The sequence below is a fragment of the Squalius cephalus genome (assembly GCF_949319135.1).
Source record: "Squalius cephalus genome assembly, chromosome: 2".
NCBI classification, from domain to species: Eukaryota; Metazoa; Chordata; class Actinopteri; order Cypriniformes; family Leuciscidae; genus Squalius; species Squalius cephalus.
In genome coordinates this window covers 9,579,131-9,601,317 of record NC_137123.1, presented here as the reverse complement: position 1 = coordinate 9,601,317, position 22,187 = coordinate 9,579,131, and the positions used below count along the sequence as shown (strand labels likewise).

Here is a 22,187-nt window from a genome sequence, read left to right as displayed (position 1 = left end):
TCAACCTTGATGAGCCTCACCTGTAAATCACTATCATTCATCTTCATAATTATACATCTTCAACTTACAGAAACAGATCATCATTTTTCTTTAAGTAGGTTTAGTTCAGTAATGTTGTTCTCTTGTTGAGGGAGGGACTGTGATGTTTCCATCGCTGGTGGTCATTAATAAACAGTGTTAACCACACAAAGTCCTTCACTGTAAAGCTAAAGTGCTTGTGTTAAAACAGTCAGTCGTTTGGTTGCTGTTGATCTGATGAGCTTCAACACGGTAAGACAAACACACTCTTACTTAAATGAAACTGATGATTATTGCTCATACGTGTCTTTACATGAGAAATGTTAAGAATAGGGTGATTTACATATGATGATTATATTAATATATATTATATTAATACTGTATTATATGTTATGCTGATGTGGGTCAGAATGGCTCCTCCTCTTCCTCTGATCTTCTTTCTGCTCATGATTCACGGTGAGTCTCTCTTACATTCACATTAGAAACACTGATGTTTTATTTAAGGCCTCATGAGCGGCTGATCTGCACTTTCTTCTGTCCTGTTCTCACATATTTCTCTCTGAAACAGGAAGTTTGTGTTGAGCATGTCAAACGCTCCTTTTAGAAATGTCCAATAGTCTTTTGCTACTTGCTAGTCACTTTCTCAATGTTTAGAGCATTTGACTGGACAAAAATCACTGTAGCAGCAGATCATGAATATTGTTTTGCTCATGTTCACTCCACAGTGCCCACTTCAAGGCTCTGCCCTTCGAAGGGAGTAGGGCTTAGGGATGCTCACGAGCAATAAGCACGTCCCAGCCGGGTTCGTCACTTATTGGGATTGCCTGGAAACATTTCTGTTGTGGTCTGTGCTATTTGCAGTGTGTTTCTGTATTTGGTTGTGTTGTGTACTTTTGCAGTGTGTTTCTGTATTTGGTTGTGTTGTGAGTATTTGGAGCACACATGTGTTGTGAAACTGATGAAGATGTTTTCTTAATTTTCGGGTGTTTTTGTATTTGCATGTGTTTTCTTCAGTTGCAGCTCGTTGAGCTCTCTAGGCCACCGTAATTTTGTTCCACATCACATTTACAAGCGCCAAAACAATATTTATTCTTTTAATTTTGTAATAAAATTTACAGAATCTGAGAGCAGAGAATTTGTCTGTCGGTGCCAGAGGTGTAAAGTCCAGGATCAGAAAGTAAAAGTCCACCTCAGTATTTTGTTCCAATCACCTGGATTTGCTAATTCAGACAGGAGAACTAATTAGTGAAATCAGCTGCTGAGTTCATGGGTGGAATAAACATATGGCAGGACTTCTACTTTCTGACCCCTGGACTATACACCTCTGGTCAGTGTCAGTGTGATTTGTCTCTGCGTGAGAAAATGTGTGTGTGACATGAGAGTGTGTGAAACGTGTCGATTAGAGTCTCAGGCTGAATGTGTGACAGTTCACAGCCCTGCTCAAGCACTAGATAGTGAATATATTTTGCTCTTGTTCTCGGAAGTGAATGTATGTTAAATATTTATTTAGTCATATTCCAGGATTTACAGTTTTTCTGAATTGCTAAAACACTAAACCCACTTCTCTGAACCAAATTATCAGTAGCCTAAACCAATTTGTTGAATAAATCACTCTTTCTGTAAAACATTAAACAAGTTCAGGAAGTTAAAACACTGTTTGCAAATCTCATGCACTCTTTTTGCAAAACGCTAAACACATTCTCACTCACTAAAACACATTTTGCACTGTGATGCAAGGGCAGGCTACCCTTACGAAAAAGCAGTATACTTCAAGTTCATTTTATGAAGTATACTTAAGTAATAATGTTCAAGTATATTTTTAAGTATACATATGCAGTAAGTATACTAATGTCAATACCGCTTGGGACTAAATTGGCCCACTTTTAGTATATAAAAGTATTTAAGTGTACTATAAGTGTAACAGTAGTAAACTTTAAGTGCACAACTATTCTACATCGCCGATGTAGTTTACAGTCAGAACACTTTCACACAGCAGGATTGTGAATCGCCGACAGGTCCAGATATTTAGCATGCCAAATATCTCATAGGCGTCGTCGGCGATTCTCTCAGATCGCGTCTTTGCTCATTCACACTGCGTGATTGTCACTCGCGTGAACGAGCACCGATTTGCCTGTGATTTCGGGCATTTGTTGGCGATTTCTCAAAACCTGTCGGCGAACCAAAATCGGGGCTAAAATCGTGCAGTCTGAACTCGGCTTAAGGGAGAACACAGGGTATACACATGTGGCAAATAAAGAGAACTAATGAGATAATTAACGACACACAGCTGAACCAAATGAACTAAGGCCGGTGAGACACTGGCTGCGTGGCGTGAGCGTGGCGTTTCTGTTGCGTGTCAGCTGCGTGGCGGCTTCGTCGCATTTTCTGTGTCTTTACACACCAGAACCGTGCCTGGCAGACCAGGCTCTTGTCTTCACGACAACAATTTCAACTTTTTTCACACACCTACACCTTCCAAAATCCGAAAAGTGGGATGTTTTTGTCACGGGTCTAAGGCCGAGAACACCCACCACTCCGGAGGAGCTACACCAAAGTACACCAAGAGGCCAGACAACGACGTGATATAAAAGCTTATTTCTTTTTATTGAATGTAAACACAACTTTAAAGGAATGTCACTGACACAAGACTCCTCGTAGGGGCCGCTCGTTGAAACAGGTCGAAGGAGTCCTCGATGGAGGAAGACTCAGGCCAGCCGCCAGTTGGCCATCTGCTTGTACGGAATAGCAGTGAGGGGGTACGGAGGACGTGAGCTTTCAGGTAAGTAGCAGCAGATGACTGGATATCTCTGCTCGTGGGACCACAGTGAAGCGGAAGGGAGGGGAATTGGACAAAGGGCCAGGACCTCCCGATGACGAACAGCAGACAACAGTCTGCGCTGGGCAGAGGACAAGGACCATCGAATAGGGTGCAGCAGACCACAGTAGGTGGTGGGCAAGGCCCAAGGGGCTACAGGTAGGTAGCAACTGACAGTGGGCTTTCTCTTCTCACAGGGCAGCGTCAGATAACTGAATGTCACCTTCCTTTCACAGGTCAGCGGGATTGGACAAAGGACCAGGACCTTCCAACGATGAGTAGCGACGACAGGATGTGGAGGGCAGAGGGCAGTGACCGTCAGATAAAGTCCTGCAGACAACAGTAGGTGGTAAGCAGGACACAAGGGACTACAGGTAGATAGCGGCAGACAGTGGGCTTTCTCTTTTCACAGGACAGCATCAGATAACTAAGTGTCACCTTTCTTTCACAGGTCAGTGGGGATCAGACGGAGGACCAGGGCCTTCCAATGATGAGCAGCAAACTACAGTGTGCAGTGGGCAGCGGGCAATGACCGTCAGATAAGGTGCAGCAGACGACAGTAGGTGGCGGGCAGGACACAAGGGACTACAGATAGATAACAGCAGATGGCGGGCTTTCTCTTTTCACAAGACAGCATCAGATAATTGAATGTCACCTTTCTTCCACAGGGCAGCAGCAGTCGGGAAGCAGTGGCAGATAACAGGGTCTCTCTGTTCACAGAACAGCAATGGTGAGTACAGAATCCAGAAGTTAACCCTCTGGGGACCAAAAACGCGCCCGCGCGTTTTGCTCGTTTTTTTTTTTTTTTTAGCAATGAAAATAAACACTAAATGCTCTGTTAATTTTGATCTTTCATTTTCGTGTAATACATCAATCGATCCTGTTCAGTGTCTATTTTTTTTCTGTATACTCACAATAAAAATAAAGTGTTTTGCTTTTTGACAAATAAAGAAAAATTAACATGATGCGATTTCTGCCTTCTCTCTGTCAGTAAACTCCCATTTGAAACGCATTCGAAAATGATCTATAACTCCGCGAAAATTCAGTCAAACAGGCAAACAGACCCACGGGCATAAAGCTTGAGATCGCATCTTTTAAATGAAGTCATTTATATAAAAAACAAATATTCTCAGCTTCTGTAATCTGTATAAAAAGAGAGCGACTCCAGTCGACCTCATTATGAGATGATTCACAGTAATGTGACCACGCCCCGGAGAGCGCGTGCTATTCAAACGCAAATTCTGAGAACCATTTCAGAGCTGTGAAACGCCCACATCAGCTGTAAACAAAGCGCGTCGCGACTCCTCGCGAGTGAGACATTATAGCCTACCTTATGGAGAAACGATTCCTCAGAACAGTGCTGATGAGGAGCAATATCTCCTGAAATGAGGAGCAGATTCCGCTGAGGAGTGAGGTAGGCTGTTTTCTTTTCTCACGTGTGGAATAACGTTATGGAATAACGTTAGTGTAGGCCTATGTAAACCGCAAAAAGATGAATCCCATTTCTATAATATGACTCGCCTTTCTGTGAGATGAATGAAGGGTACATATTTGTAAAGACTGTTTAGCCTAAATATGAATCGCGCGTCTGTGTGTAAAATAATAAACTGCTTTGCTATAGCCTACTGAGATGAGTAAAAATCGACTGGAATATGTTGAAATAAAATGTATTTGTATAAGCAACGTATTAAACTGCAAATTAGCATTTATATGCCCTAATATTTCATAAAAACAACATTACAGTCAGGCGAAGTATGAAAGACAACATTTTGTTGACTAGACTAGGGTACAGTTTTTAGGCTACTGTAGAATATACCGCCACATCAAAAAAGCTTTTGTTTAGCAATTTCTGCTCATATCTAACGTTATATATATATATAATATATAATATATATATATATATATATATATATATATATATATATATATATATACTATTTTTGTCAAAAATAAAGTCATAGACTAAGATGTTAGATGTTCCAATGTTGGCTATATTCAAACTAATGAATACATATGATAAAATGTAGGCCTATAATCTTTTTTTTTTTTTTTTTTTTTTTTACAAAGAAAGAGTACACTTGAAATATTGTTGAAATTGTAATTATTGTTGTAATTGTAACATTTTTAATAAAATAGCAAAACATATTTACAAGAGAGATGTAAGCGAAATCTTAAATGGTCAATATAAGTCTTCTTCTAAATACATCTTTTGTCCTTGCATTGTGGCTCAGTCAGTGTCACACCTGAATGAATGGGCATTAGGCAGAGTCATTATGCAGAGTGGGTGGGACAAACTACTCCTCCTCCACGCCCCTCTCGCATAATGGCTTTCCAAACAAAACCTGTTTTACACCATTTAAATCAATGTATTTTTTTTGTGAACGATAAAGCAAGACTATTTTCACATAATTTTGAAGCTAGAACTCAAAGGGACAACATCCATTAGTCAAAAGTCTTGTGGACACATATTTAATATGTGTTTTGTGGTCTTAATTCAGCAACTTTCATTGTTATTTTTTCCAATAACCATGCATAAACATTATTCTCTTAAAAATACAAACATCTACATACACGTTGCTCGCATATTATGGTAGCCCTGTTTGTGCTATATAGAGTGAATTTACACCTTAGCCATTAACATGTTTATAAATAACTGAAAAAAACACAAATGTCAAGGCATGTCAGAACATCTCAAGGGCCCCAAAAACACCTTGGTCCCCAGAGGGTTAATAACAACTGAGTCTTCTCTTACCACAGTTCAACAATAGCAGAATGCAGTGGCGGATGACAGGATCTCTCTGTTCACAGAACAGTAATGGTGAGTACAGAATCCAGCAGTTAATAACTGAGTCGTCTCTTCCCACAGGACAGTAATGGCAGAATGCAGTGGCAGATAACAGGATCTCTCTGTTCACAGAACAGCAATAGTGAGTACAGAATCCAGCAGTTAGTAACTGAGCCTTCTCTTACCACAGGACAGTAATGGCAGAATGCAGTGGCAGATAACAGGATCTCTCTGTTCACAGAACAGCAATAGTGAGTAAAGAATTCAGCAGTTAGTAACTGAGTCTTCTCTTACCACAGGACAGTAATGGCAGAATACAGCGGTGGATAACAGGATCTCTCTGTTCACAGAACAGCAATAGTGAGTACAGAATCCAGCAGTTAGTAACTGAGTCTTCTCTTACCACAGGACAGCAATGGCAGAATACAGCGGCGGATAACAGGATCTCTCTGTTCACAGAACAGCAATGGTGAGTACAGAATCCAGCAGTTAATAACTGAGTCTTCTCTTACCACAGGACAGCAATGGCAGAATGCAGCGGCGGATAACAGGATCTCTCTGTTCACAGAACAGCAATAGTGCGTACAGAATCCAGCAGTTAGTAACTGAGTCTTCTCTTACCACAGGACAGCAATGGCAGAATACAGCGGCGGATGACAGGATGTCTCTGTTCACAGAACAGCAATGGTGAGTACAGAATCCAGCAGTTAATAACTGAGTCTTCTCTTACCACAGGACAGCAATGGCAGAATGCAGCGGCGGATAACAGGATCTCTCTGTTCACAGAACAGCAATGGTGAGTACAGAATCCAGCAGTTAACAACTGAGTTTTCTCTTACCACAAGACAGCGATGGCAGAATGCAGATCTTAACAACGACACACAGAGCTGAACTTCTCCTTTCTTTACCCCAGCGGCATGAACTGGGACACCTGTACAGAGCTTTATCCACAGCGGTTCAAATTAATTCCTGACGCCCCACCGGCTAGACGATCCCCAACAAAACTTTCAGAGTGCTGGTAGCATTTAATTTTCCCATACTCGTGCATGCATCAAACCACTTTAAATCTTCACACGTGCTCACTTCAATCGTCAAACACTGCAATGACACACCACTCCACAGTGAAAAGTGTACCTTCACTTCAGCTCGTTGGGGCCGGCAAATCCACTGTTGTGATCTTCAAAGGGGGATATCAGTTTTGATGAACGATCCGCAATTCAAAGCCCACTCGTTTCTCTCACAATAACAACCGTCTTCACTTCCGCCGCTGTCCCACCGCTTTTACCTCTCTTGCTCTCGTCACTCACACTTTAATCGCAACCGCTCTGCTTCTCTGCACCCCGTTGGAGACACGCGCTCCAATGGCTGCTTGATTAGCCGCTGCAGCTGCCGCTTGTCAATACGGGCGGCCATGACAGGCCGCCGGAACTGGTCTGATGTTGCACCGGAAGTCTTCCCCCAAGGGAACTCGTTCCGTTCCCCAAGGTTCCCGTTCATCACCCGGTGACATCCTCCCTCACCATTCCGTTCTAGTCCCTAGAACGAGGGCCAGACACCCATTCTCCATACCTTGTCGGAGGCAATCCTTGAGTCTCTCGTTGCGAGCGTCTAGGTGGCACAGCGAGTTCTACTTCCCTTGGCTCAACCTCTGGGACCCTGGGTAGCACAGCCCAGCCCACCCAAGGCGGTCCTGGGACTACTGGAACTGGTGGGGCCTCAGTTTTCGGCCTAGGATAGTTAGGACAGGGGCGAAGCAAATTTCGATGTAACACCCTCTCGGGCCCTGATCTTCCCTCAGGTTGAAGGGTATACACCGGCTGATCAGGACCCTGTCGTCATACTACCACATATGGTACAGCCTCCCACCTATCACTGAGCTTGCCCTTTCCTTGGCGCCGGTTGTCTTGCACTAGCACCCGCTCCACCGGCAACAAGGGAGCCTCTCTAGCTGTTCGGTCGTATAAGTGTTTGTTCTTCTTAGCAGCCGTGTCAAGATGGTCCGAAACTGTCTGATAGGCAGCGTGTAATTGTCGATGGTGTCTGTGTACCCATTAAGTGGTTGTAGTCGAATCCCCGGCCGCAGCCGTCCCTAGAAGCAGGTCGGCAGGCAGGCTCACATGTCTGCTGAACATCAGGTAGGTAGGAGCATAGCCCGTTGTACTATGAACGCTATTGTTGTAAGCCTGTACTAAGGCTGGTAGGCTATCCGTCCACTGGCCCTGGCGGTCTGTATCCAGGGTCCCCAGTAAACTCAGCAGAGTCTGATTAAAGCGTTCACACCCCCCGTTTCCCTGGGGATGGTACAGAGTGGTATGGGTCTTCCTGCACCCATAAAGTTGACACAGCTCCCGGATCACTTGGGACTCAAAATTAGGCCCCTGGTCAGAGTGGAGAATTTCAGGGCACCCAAATGGCTGAAACACTGCCCTCCAAAGGGCACATGCTGTAGTGGTAGCATCTGATCCAAAGTCGGAATTGCCCACGCATTCTTTGTGAAGAGATCCGTTACCACCAAGATAATCTGATACCGATCCATCGGCCGACTCAGCGTCAGGAAATCCATAGCTACCATATGCAAAGGGGCCCTGGGCCGCACCGGAACCAGAGGCGCTCTCACTTCTCTCCTGGCTTTAAACAGTGTACATCGAGGGCACTCCTGCACATACGCCCTCACAGACACATCCATCCCGACCCAATAGAAATCTCTTCGCAACAAGGACACAGTTCTCTCCTTCTCCTGATGTCCCAACTGGCCATGTTACGCCTGGAGCAAGGGCCGAATCTGGGCTTTCGGCACCACCACCTGACACACGGTCTCACGAGTCGTCGGGTCTTGGATAGTACGACAAACCACACCATCTCGTTAACTGAGCCGCTTCCAGTGCTCCAGGAGTTTCCTCACCGTCGGGGTCTGGGGTTGCCTTTCTTCTACCCCCGGGAGTATACCTCGCTCCAAGTAAGTTCACAGAACTACCAGCCCTTCGTCGTCTTCTTGCCGCTCCCTCCACCGTAGTGGATCCCATCCCCAACTGACCGGGACGCCCTCCCGTTGTGCCCCAGGAGCCTCAATCACTCCCACCATTAGCCCTTCTTCTGGTTCCGCCGCCGACTGCTCCTCGGTCCTCCCCGAAGGTAACCGGGACAGGACATCTGCGTTAACATGTTCGCGGCCTGGCCGATACTGCAGCTGATAATCGAAGTTGGCAAGTTGGGCCATCCACCTCTGCTCTACCGCTCCCAGTTTCGCTGTTTGAAGATGCACCAGCGGGCTGTTGTCAGTAACCACCAGTACTTTGGCTCCCCACAAGTAATCTTTGAACTTCTCGAACATTGCCCATTTCATGGCCAACAGCTCAATCTTGAAGGAACTGTAGTTGGCATTGTTCCGCTCCGCTGGGTGGAGACTCCGACTGGCATATGCGATTACTCTTTCTACTCCTTGCTGCCGCTGGGCCAACACTGCCCCCAACCCAATGTTGCTGGCATCTGTGTACAAGATGAATGGCTGGGCGAAATCCGCATAGGCCAGGATTGGGGCCTGTAACAGCTCCTGTTTCAACCTCTGAAAAGCCACCTCACAGTCTGGGCTCCAGTCTACCGAAGGGGACCCCGGCCACGAGGATGTCTTGAACCGGCAAGCAGTTTATTCAGGGGTTTAGCGATCTTAGCGAAATCCTTAATAAAGTGCCGATAATATCCCACAAATCCCAAGAAGGACTTCACTTGTCTCACTGTTCTGGGGGGATCCCAGCTTTGCACGGTGGAAACTTTGTCGAGATCCACTGCAACTCCCGCAGCCCCCACCCGATGGCCCAAGAACTTTACTTCCTTACGAAGGAGCTGACATTTCCCAGGCTGGAGCTTCAATCCATACCTCTCCATGGCTCGAAATACTTGCTCTAGATGTAACAAATGGGAATCAAAGTCAGGTGAATATACAATCACATCGTCCAGGTAGACCAGAGTAGAGTCCACCAATTGCCCTCCCAGACACCGCTGCATCAGACGTTGAAACGTGGCGGGGGCGTTGCAGAGTCCAAAGGGCATCCGATCCCATTCAAACAATCCAAAGGGCGTGGTAAATGCTGTCTTTTCCCGGTCCCCTTCCTCCACCTGTACTTGCCAGTATCCGCTTGCAAGGTCAAGGGTAGAATACCAGGCGGCATGTGTTAGACTAGTCAATTAATCCTCAAACCTAGGTAAGGGAAACGCATCCTTCATGGTAACCTGGTTTAACTTCTGATAATCTACGCAGAACCTCCAAGCGCCGGTTTTCTTACGTACCAATACAATCGGGGCTGCCCATGGACTGCTGCTCTCCTGGATTATCCCCTGTTCCAGCAGCCCCCTCAACAGGGTGCGGATCTCAGAGTACAAGGTAGGTGGAACTGGACGGTACTGCTCTCGACTAGGTGCTGCGTCTCCGGTAGGTATCACATGCTTCACTGCATCTGTACATCCATAATCCTCTTCATGAGTGGAAAAGACATGCTGCCATTTGGCCAAGAATTTCTGGAGTTGGTACGTCTGCTCTTCTCCCAGCCCTTCCCCTTGCAACGACTCCCCCCGGAGGTGTAGCGGCATTCCTACTTCAGGGGGCCCGGACCAAGGCTCGCCCGATGTCAAGGCCACTTCAACCACTGTTGCGCTTACTTGACAGAAGCGGACCTCTTGCTCCTCCCTCACCTGATGGGGACCCACCGGAGTAATTCGTGCCAACCGTTGGTGACGGTACAGGTGGACGGGGTACGAGCTTACATTCCTCACCCGCACTGAGACTAGGCCCTGACGGGCCATGGCCAGTCCTCTTGCCACCTCCACACTCTGGCATTCCCAGTGGGGCTCCACCAAAACCCAATCTTCTGGACCTTAAGTCCGAGCAGGGAGACGGACCCAGACAACTGCCTCACTTCGGGCCGGGACAGAGAGGGCATACCGACAGGCCACACGGCCTGTATCTTCTCGGTCCCTTTGAGAACTCGCCACCTGTATTTGACGACCAATCCGTGACAATGCGCTCCCATTCCCGCTTCTCGACCAAAGGAGTGGTACGAGGCGGCCCCACACGAAACAGTTCTTCCCAACACTCCATGATCACGTTCATCCCCAGCAGGGCTCGATGTGCCCCCAGGCAAGAGTCTCGGACAACCACAATTCCCTTCTGGGACACCACAGTTCCATGGATCTCAAAATCGGCCACTCTATATCCGATGTACGGGATATCCAGACCATTTTCTCCCCGTAAAGTAAGCCAGGGGACTTCAGCCTCTGGCACGCAAGGAGCACAAAACAGTTCTTTGGACAAGCTCTCGGCGAACAAGGTGACCTGCGATCCAGTGTCTACCAGGCACCGAACATTAACACCGTTTACCTTGATCTCCACGAGAGGGCAGTGCCCCACCAAACTACCTCTGGGGGTTAAATTTAAAGAAGGGTCAATCCAGGGGGTCCCGACCACTTGACCCACAGTGGCCGGTCGTCCTAAAAAACCCCTTGCGAGTTACGGCGAGGGCCGCACTGGCGACTATAATGTCCAGGTTCTCCACAGTTATTACAAATGGGGCGTCCCTGCGCATCCCACTGAAACTTGGGGCCGATCCGGCTGTCTTCTTAAAGGGTTAGTTCACCCAAAAATGAAAATTCTGTCAGTAATTACTCACCCTCATGTTGTTCCAACCGCGTAAGACCTTCGTTCATCTTTAAAACACAAATTAAGATATTTTTGATGAAATCTGAGCTATGTCTCACTCGTCCATAGGCTGCTATGTGACCGAAACTTGCTGGCCCAGAAAAGTTATTAAAGAGATCGTTAATATAGTCCAAGTGACTCCAGTGGCTCAATCTTAAGTATGTCAAGCGACGAGAATACTTTTTGTGCGCAAAAACAAACAAAAATAACGACTTTATTCCACTTTTCATTTCCTTCTCTCTGGGCCTCGTAGTGTTTTTGCGTAGCGCGTCTGTGTTGCACGTCACCACGCATCACACACATGACCGGCGTCGGCCAATAGTGAGCCTACGTGGTGACGTGTAACACAGACGCGCTGCGCAAAAAGACTACGCGAACCAACTAGAGGCCCAGAGAGAAGGAAATGAAAAGTGGAATAAAGTCGTTATTTTTGTTTGTTTTTGCGCACAAAAAGTATTCTCGTCGCTTGATATACTTAAGATTGAGCCACTGGAGTCACATGGACTATATTAACGATCTCTTTGATGACTTTTCTGGGCCAGCAAGTTTCGGTCACATAGCAGCCTATGGAGGAGTGAGACATAGCTCAGATTTCATCAAAAATATCTTAATTTGTGTTCCGAAGATGAACGAAGGTCTTACGCGGTTGGAACAACATGAGGGTGAGTAATTACTGACAGAATTTTCATTTTTGGGTGAACTAACCCTTTAAGTCTCTTTCTCCATCTGAATATGAGCGTTCTCGAGGCAAGACCGGATGCTCTGGCCGTCTACGGCAAAATTCCTCCAAGAGGGTTTTAGACAACGCTGCCATCTCTTCACGGACATCCTTCATGAACTCAGCCCGCAAAACTTGTTTCCAGTCCTTCGACCCAGGAGGTACGGGAACACTGGCTCCGCTCGCGGCCATGCACACAGAAGAATCCACCGCCTCAGCGTGGTCCCGCTCCAGAGCAAGGGCCTCTCGGCGGAGATCTTCAAAAGTCAAAGCCAAATCTTGACGAAGCTGTCGTCGTAAGCTCTGCCGGATAGGGCCCTCTCGTAACCCCAACAGGAATTGATCTCGCAATAGAGTCTCTCCCTCTCCCAGACCATGGTCTCTTCACCCCTTTAACCTGGTGTACTGTTCTCGTAAACACAGGGCAAACGCCCGTAAGGTTTGTCTCGGCCCTTGCTTGCAGTTGAAGAATTGTGCCCGTAGCACCGCCACCGGGGTGGAATCACCATACTGCCCAGTCAGAAATTCAAAAATGGCTCGTGCAGTGGATCGAACATCTTCAGACGCAGCTTGAACCTCTCTTTTCGCCTCTCCTTCCAATGAATTCAGAACGAACTGGGCCTTCTGAGCCTCGCTCAACCCCTGTAGTCCAGCCAAATACTCCACTTGTGCTCTCCATTCGGTAAGGTTCAACTCTGATCCGGGCCCACTGTACTTCTGGGCCCACGGAGCACCCATAAACACGGGTGTAATCGGAAGCCGGACGGCCGCCAATTCTTCGTCCGCCATAGTGGGTCTTTGGCTGCTCAACTCCGAGTGGAACCCTGCCGACTACGCCAAGTTTGTCACGGGTCTAAGGCCGAGAACACCCACCACTCCGGAGGAACTACACCAAAGTACACCAAGAGGCCAGACAACGACGTGATATAAAAGCTTATTTCTTTTTATTGAATGTAAAAACAACTTTAAAGGAATGTCACTGACACAAGACTCCTCGTAGGGGCCGCTCGTTGAAACAGGTCGAAGGAGTCCTCGATGGAGGAAGATTCAGGCCAGCCGCCAGTTGGCCATCTGCTTGTACGGAATAGCAGTGAGGGGGTACGGAGGACGTGAGCTTTCAGGTAAGTAGCAGCAGATGACTGGATATCTCTGCTCGTGGGACCACAGTGAAGCGGAAGGGAGGGGAATTGGACAAAGGGCCAGGACCTCCCGATGACGAACAGCAGACAACAATCTGCGCTGGGCAGAGGACAAGGACCATCGAATAGGGTGCAGCAGACCACAGTAGGTGGTGGGCAAGGCCCAAGGGGCTACAGGTAGGTAGCTACTGACAGTGGGCTTTCTCTTCTCACAGGGCAGCGTTAGATAACTGAATGTCACCTTCCTTTCACAGGTCAGCGGGATTGGACAAAGGACCTTCCAACGATGAGTAGCGACGACAGGATGTGGTGGGCAGAGGGCAGTGACCGTCAGATAAAGTCCAGCAGACAACAGTAGGTGGTAAGCAGGACACAAGGGACTACAGGTAGATAGCGGCAGACAGTGGGCTTTCTCTTTTCACAGGACAGCATCAGATAACTAAGTGTCACCTTTCTTTCACAGGTCAGTGGGGATCAGACGGAGGACCAGGGCCTTCCAATGATGAGCAGCAAACTACAGTGTGCAGTGGGCAGCGGGCAATGACCGTCAGATAAGGTGCAGCAGACGACAGTAGGTGGCGGGCAGGACATAAGGGACTACATATAGATAACAGCAGACGGCGGGCTTTCTCTTTTCACAAGACAGCATCAGATAACTGAATGTCACCTTTCTTCCACAGGGCAGCAGCAGTCGGAAAACAGCAGCAGATAACAGGGTCTCTCTGTTCACAGAACAGCAATAGTGAGTACAGAATCCAGCAGTTAGTAACTGAGTCTTCTCTTACCACAGAACAGCAATGGCAGAATACAGCGGCGAATGACAGGATCTCTCTGTTCACAGAACAGCAATGGTGAGTACAGAATCCAGCAGTTAATAACTGAGTCTTCTCTTACCACAGGACAGCAATAGCAGAATGCAGCGGCGGATGACAGGATCTCTCTGTTCACAGAACAGCAATGGTGAGTACAGAATCCAGCAGTTAATAACTGAGTCTTCACTTACCACAGGACAGCAATGGCAGAATGCAGCGGCGGATGACAGGATCTCTCTGTTCACAGAACAGCAATGGTGAGTACAGAATCCAGCAGTTAATAACTGAGTCTTCTCTTACCACAGGACAGCAATGGCAGAATGCAGCGGCGGATAACAGGATCTCTCTGTTCACAGAACAGCAATGGTGAGTACAGAATCCAGCAGTTAACAACTGAGTCTTCTCTTACCACAAGACAGCGATGGCAGAATACAGAGCTTCAGAGCTGAACTTCTCCTTTCTTTACCCCAGCGGCATGAACTGGGACACCTGTACAGAGCTTTATCCACAGCGGTTCAAATTAATTCCTGACGCCCCACCGGCTAGACGAAAACTTTCAGAGTGCTGGTAGCATTTAATTTTCCCATACTCGTGCATGCATCAAACCACTTTAAATCTTCACACGTGCTCACTTAAATCGTCAAGCACTGCAATGACACACCACTCCACAGTGAAAAGTGTACCTTCACTTCAGCTCGTTGGGGCCGGCAAATCCACTGTTGTGATCTTCAAAAGGGGATATCAGTTTTGATGAACGATCCGCAATTCAAAGCCCACTCGTTTCTCTCACAATAACAACCGTCTTCACTTCCGCCGCTGTCCCACCGCTTTTACATCTCTTGCTCTCGTCATTCACACTTTAATTGCAACCGCTCTGCTTCTCTGCACCCCGTGTCTCTTCAAACTGTCGCTTTTAAATCCCCCGTTGGAGACACGCGCTCCAATGGCTGCTTGATTAGCCGCTGCAGCTGCCGCTTGTCAATACGGGCGGCCATGACAGGCCGCCGGAACCGGCCAGATGTCGCACCGGAAGTCTAACCCCCAAGGGAACTCGTTCCGTTCTCCAAGGTTCCCGTTCGTCACACGGTGACATCTGTTTATTTCAATAACATTTACTAATTTGTGTAGGGGTTAAAGAGCTTATTTAGCCTTCCTGATGTTGGACCGTCACTCAGAATACACACTACGTTGTTATTGTAGTGTGTCATATTTTTTTCATGTAATCATATTGTTAAGAGCATAAACAAGAAATGGGAAACAAATGTATATTTTATTCATATGTTATGCTATGACCTCTGTATTGGACACCAGGACTCGATTGTTTAAAAAATAAAATGACATGAAATTATATGTATAGGCAAAAAGAATGGGATATATAAAGCCTACTGATAAAGGACACCGTCAACAGTATTGACGGCAAAATAGACTGTTTGTGTAGCATTTAGAGTTACTTGACACAGGGACAGGTCACTCTAGGCACCTGATATTGGACCAGTGACTAGGTTCGTTACAGGAGGGTAAGTGATCAAGGCACACAAGGACACAGATAATAGCGGGAAATGACTCAAATGTATTTTGTTGGTGCAAAAGTAATAATAATAAAAAAACAAATGTAATACAACCACAACAACAATTGAAAAAAAAAGAAAAGAAATAATTGTTCTTTTCAATCCCTTGTTGTTCTTTTTGGTATCTTTGAGCTCTGCTCGCTATTTAAATAGGTTTATAAAAAGCTTTCTTTTCTATTTGTTTCTAGGTATTCAACTTATATTTCAGTTGTTTAGTTTCTATTTTGGTTTATAGATATTTAGTTTTACTAACTGTTAGTTTAATAAAAGCTTTTCTTATCTTTAGGTTTTTTATATCTTTATATAAAAAATCATAGAAAATATGAACCCAAATTAAAACAATTGAAATAAGAAAAGAAAAGTACAATATCACAATAGTTCAATTTGAAACAATTTGAAAACAATTCCAACAATATAACAGTCAATAACTTCTTAGTCTGTGTATAAATGAATGTTTCTTTGTCATCCAAAGTGGAAAAATATGTTAGTGTGTGCAAAAGTCTCTTGGTGTAGATGAAAGCTTTGTTTCAACAGTCAATGGTGCAAAGTGATTGCTTAAGGAAAAGTCCGATCCTACCGATCAGAATATATGCAATGAACTGGATTCCACCTGATCAGTAGAAGCACTAATCCATTGGAACGCACAGGATTACTCCGTCCGCACTTCTCAAATTCACAGAGGTTCAGTTGGGAGGCTCGCCATCTCATGGGTCAGGGTATATTCTGGCAAACCGTTTGCCAATCACGTCTAGCAATCGGCAAAGCAAACTGTGGCACACGCCATTTACCAACAAGCGATGGGTAATTCGCAAAGCACAATGTTATTTTCTGTTTCCCTAGCACGATACCATAGAACGGCATAAAGTAAGAGGTTTGAGAAGTAAGAGGCGGGGCACCAGTTAAAAAATTTCAAAGTTAAAGTTCACGCAAACTGGTATAATAGACCAGGTTTAGTCAAATATTGATTGTTTATAGCTGAATTAGTTATAGGCTATATACAATTATACACAACCGATTTTATTGGTTTATAGCCTACAGCAATCCTACGCATACACGTACGAGTTTATGAATGATCTATGACGCTGTTTGGCCGTACTACAGAAATATTAAGTGATAACGATTTCAGTAACAATCAATTGGATAATGTTTTGATGAACTTACGAATCAAGTTAGATGAAGTTATTGTAAAAATGTATTCGTATAGCCTAGAGCTCAATTCACATCGTTTTCGTTTAAAAGTTTTACAAAAAGTCATATTGTAAGCTTTATGGCAAGACGATATCACGAAATATGTTGCTGATAAATGATACACTGTTTGAGAGTTAGCCTAGTTATATTAAATTAATTTACCCGATATATCAGTGCCACTTTTAGTGGGCAATGAGCATGACTGCATGAAATTACTGGCATGTCAAAGTCTGATATAGACAATATTTTTCCGCATGCTATGCATGGCTCCGTAATTTTGCTTCATGCTTCTTCGTTTTTCCATTAGGATCTGTGAATAAACACAACATCGGGATTTTACACATGGTGTAGGCCTAATAATTCACTGTAGGCTATTTCAGTAAAACATCAGAAAACATCTTTATTTTAAAGCAAAACCACCGTGACAAATAAGACAATAATAGGCTACCAAATAGAACACAAGCCCTGCATGGCCATTGGGTTTTGTGCGTATAGGCTACAATGGGAATAAAAACCGCGCAGTGCTAAAATGTGAAAATAAATAAAGAAATATATATATTTTTTACTAAAACAGATATTATGTCGACCTTTAGCAAATATTATTATGTAACCTATAGGCTACACGTGCTCAAGAGCGTATTTAAGCAATAGGCCTACATGTTATCACTTCTCTGCTGGGTATTGTATTATTTTATTAGGCTATATTATAGGCTAATTGCACAGATTTACAGCAGTGGTTTTTATGGTTATGCAGATAGCTATATGTGAGTGTTAATATTTGAAACCATTTTTATATACATTACACGCAGATTAAAACATGAACACACAATGCGGGGGTAGATAAATAAATAATTGGATTTTTAATGTCACAGTTATAGGGCCTATGTGTCAGGTTTTAAAATCATCGGTGCCGTCACCAAGCGTTTGTTTGCAGCCGGTGTGAAAGCACAATGGGCACGCACGCGCAGCAAACGCTCCGTGCTGTATGAAACCGGCCTTAAAATAATTGTAATGTGGCGATCGGGTGCGGATATCTATAAATCAGAGAAAATTATGTTGCGGGTGGGTGGCGTTGCATTATTAATTAGAAGCAGCCGATTCGGGTGACGTTTAAGATGATCCGCGCATCTAATGCCTATAGCCTCAGTATTAAACGATCAAGCTTTAGATGTTTATTTTCCACAGAAAATGAATGACACAAAACCATTTAAAACTTACCATACATGCATGAAATAATAGCCTAGAATGCGTTATGCAATGATTTAATAAATTATGTTGGTTGGAAGTCTCATTTCTCTGATGATTGGCTACACTGAATTTCTGAAAATTTCTATAGTTCATAAAACGTCTTAAGTGTGGCTAGGCTACCCTGTACCATCTGGAAGCTTTACAGCATGGCCACCAGTTTGAGAACCACTATTAGGCTAAAATCTGTGTTAACGGACTTTACAATTATATTACAAAATGGAGGTATGAACTTAGATATTAATTCGATATTTTCTTAAGATATTACATAAGAATGGGGTTGCTCATGCCAATATCTTATATCGTTGGATTCTTTATTGGATTATAGTCTAGAGGAGAGCGGGGCACAAAGTAACGCTTTTTGACTTTCTCAGTTTGTGTAAATCTACTTATGGTTCAGAGTACTTTTTTTCCCCACATTAATTTCCCACATATCTTCTACAATTACGTGTTTTTGTTTTATTAATACAGTATATAGCCTACTTTTTTCTTGATATACCCCGAAAGAATGGAAGTGAAATGTGACAACATGCCCCATAGGTGGGGTACATTGTAACATGTGAGGGGCACATTGTAACATGACCATATGGCAGCTTAAAATGTTATCTGATCTAATAAAAAATATATACAAAACAAACTAAAATATTTTCTAAATAAAATACAATTAAAAAACGTTTTCATATAAAATAATGACAATTTTTAATAATTAAATATAAACTCATTTTTGACTTTTGACTACGAACACATGAAAACACAGCTATACAACATAGTTCAAAACAAATAAATAATTAGTAATTTCTGAACATTGACTCTCAGTCAGTATTCACCTTTTTTCTCACGTTTTCTCAATAAAATTAATAAAAGTATAGAATATAATACCATATTTCTAATAGGGGCACATTGTAACGCAGTGTGACAACATGCCCCCGCCTGCACAACTGGGATTTAAACCCGGCTAGTGTCTTCTGCTAGTTAGCGAAGCATTAAACAACTATCTCAACTGTTAAATAACATCTTAGAGATTAAATAATATCAGATTTGTCTAATTTTAAATAAACACAAAAAATAGAGATGAAAAATGTATTTAAGTAAGAAATTTACTTTTGCTATGGTTTAATAAATGTCTATGGATATCTTCAAAAAAAAATAAAATAAAAATAAATAAAAAATACACAAAGTTTCATCATCCAAGCATGTGAGGAAGTATTTAAAACAAGCGTGTTACAACTAGCCCCGCTCGCGTTAGGTTGTGCCCCGCGCTCCCATAGGCTATATCTATCTATGTTCCAAATATAATTGCGTTCTACTAATTCAGCTATAAACAATCAATATTTGACTAAACCTCGTCTATTAATACCTGTTTGCGTGAACTTTAACTTTGAATTTTTTTAACTGGTGCCCCGCCTCTTGCTTCTCAAACCTCTTACTTTATGCCGTTCTATGGTATCGTGCTAGGGAAACAGAAAATAACATTGTGCTTTGCGAATTACCCATCGCTTGTTGGTAAATGGCGTGTGCCACAGTTTGCTTTGCCGATTGCTAGACGTGATTGGCAAACGGTTTGCCAGAATATACCCTGACCCTCATGGTATGAAGGGTTTGATCCAATCACACCAAAAAAACCTGACCAAATCCGGGGTTCATATGCTTTTAACCCACATTGGATTTCACAGGGGTTCTCAATCAACAATCATCAGCGGCAATATCAACAATCACGTTCTCAGATTCATCTTAGCTTTTTTTCCTCTCGCGATCAGCAATGTGTGTGTCTCTCGTTGCTTTCGCGTCTCGTCTCAATGACGTCACGTGCAATCTCCGTCCAGACTGAATATGTTAATTAGGCATTTAGTCATTTTATCAATTTATTATTTTAAACTGCAATGACGTTATTCAGCTTTTTGTTTAATACTTTCAGTATTTTATTAGAAATATAATTATTTGAAAATGATATTATTTTCTTTCTGTTTCTTAAATAACTGAATTCTAACCTGTGTTACATTTGACAGGTGCAATATTTGAAAATCGATAATTTTTTTTTTTTAATTTAAAAAACTTTTTTTTTATCTGAATTTGTCAACCTTTAGACTTTCAAACATCAAAATGTGATTAATTAATATGTATTTGTGTACAAAATGACATGAACATATTTTCCTATTCTATTTTGCCTGGAAACGCTTCCAACATGCTTGCGTGTCACGTGAAAAATAGGCGTCGGTTCTATTTCTAGCATTCACACGTTTTTCGCGCGGCTCAAGCCGCGCCTGAGACGCGCGTGTCACGCAGGCAGTGTGCAAGCTCTAACCTGTTAACATGGGAGCCGAAGTAAAAACGGACACGCCACGCATCCAGTGTGTCACCGGCCTAATGAAGACGTGAAGATGGAAACAAGGAGTGGCGGGAAACTGAACAAAATGAACACAGAAGGAAGTCCAATAACAAACAGACATGTAACAATATTCAGCTGCATAATTTATTCATGCCGCAATGCATGCTGGGAATCATGGATGAGTTTTGTACTATGGTGGCACCCAGCATGCATTGCTGCATAAAACATATGTTAATACTATCCTCTAATCATAGTTTTCTCATGATTACTCCTGTTTCTTCAAATGTGCAAAACACACACAGTAACAGCAACCAGAGAAACACTAATGTTAAAGCGCCCAAATAAAGCTGACACTAATCATGATTCTGGTGACTTCAAATGAAACATTCAATGACACATCAACATCAAAACCTGTTAATTCTCAATAAGATATTCTGACATCTGACAGAAATAAAGTCAGTCTGGTTAGTAATAACAAGTAAAAAAACGAAGTAAATGCAGCATTTTTCTTTTTTTAAAGTCAAGAGGCATGACGTGATTGGCTGCCAAGAAACACCCGCTAATCTTTTACTTTTTGTAAATTTAGATTTTATTTATTTATTTATTCATTTATTTTAATGCATTGTTTTATTTATTTTAGAGCTTATATCATATAAAATTAACCTGTTCTTTTTTTCATAAACAAACTGCCCTCCACCCAGTGCTATTCTATCCAGAGTTACGTTTTAACACACATTGTGTGTTAAAAATCTACACAACATGTGTCAAAATACCATCAACACACTCTGTGTTGTTGTTCTCTTTTTACAGTTTTATGAATTCTGTGTTTCAGGGGTTTCTAGTGCTGGTTGGAGTGTGAGTTACAGTCCTTCACACATCTGTGCACTAAAGGACTCAACAGTGATAATGAGATGCACTTATACATACCCTACTGGACATCAGATCATGAAAGTGTTCTGGACCAAAGAGTCTATAAAGGGTAAAGAGCCTCCAGATCTGTCTGAGGACCCTGAATACAGTCAGAGGCTTCAGTATCTGGGAGATAAACAGCAGAACTGCACCGTCAGACTGAGTCATGTGACACTGAAGGATTCACGCATGTACTATTTCAGATTCATCACTGATAAAGATATGAGATATACTGGTGATCCAGGAGTGACTCTTACTGTCACAGGTGACTTTGGTGAGGTTTATCTCTTCTTCTGTGCATTATGTTGAATAATAATCAGTGTATGACAGCAGCACTAGATATAATGTGTGTGTTGTGTTCAGATCTTCAGGTGGAGTCTCCTGAGAGAGTGACAGAGGGAGATTCAGTCACTCTGAGATGTAAAAGCAGCTGCGCTCTGACTGACAGAGCAACATTCATCTGGTACAGAAACTCACAGCCATTAACTGAGAGAAGAGACAGAAACAATGAACTCCTGCTGCAGTCAGTCAGAAGAGAGGATTCAGGCAGATATAGCTGTGCTGTAGACGGACACACTCACATCTCTCCTGATGTTCAGCTCAATGTCATGTGTGAGTGCAGACTGACTTTCTCTCTTTAACCCTCATGCACTTTAGATTTCTGGTTACAGTCTGTGTGGTCCAGGTCAAATTGACCGTAATTGTATTCAATTCCCCAAAAATCACACTATGAAAAAATTTAATAAAATTACAATCAGGTACAAATAATGAACTTTTAATATCAATACTTTTCACACATTACAAAGAATAAATATCTGCATTTATGATTTATAAAAATGTTTTAACCACTATTTTTAAGACTGCCCCTCCCCAACACCTGTGGGACACTTGCTATTCTACATTTATAACAATAATATCTTAGTCTAACTAAAGTAATCTTGACAAACTATACAGCGTTTGAAAGTGTTCAGACTG

At 43.5% G+C, this 22,187-nt stretch overlaps 1 protein-coding gene across 1 annotated transcript in view; it reads left to right on the top strand.

Annotated features, from left to right (window-relative positions):
- Positions 1-410: 410 nt before the first annotated feature.
- The window catches only part of LOC307154732 (B-cell receptor CD22-like), a gene marked incomplete at both ends in the record, with an annotated part of 58,634 nt that continues 36,857 nt past the window's right edge, over positions 411-22,187 (top strand). Inside the window, 3 exons of the mRNA XM_079864818.1 lie at positions 411-474; positions 21,136-21,477; positions 21,576-21,824. Of these exons, the coding sequence (XP_079720944.1) occupies positions 411-474; positions 21,136-21,477; positions 21,576-21,824 (655 nt within the window). The remainder of the gene's footprint in view (positions 475-21,135; positions 21,478-21,575; positions 21,825-22,187) is intronic.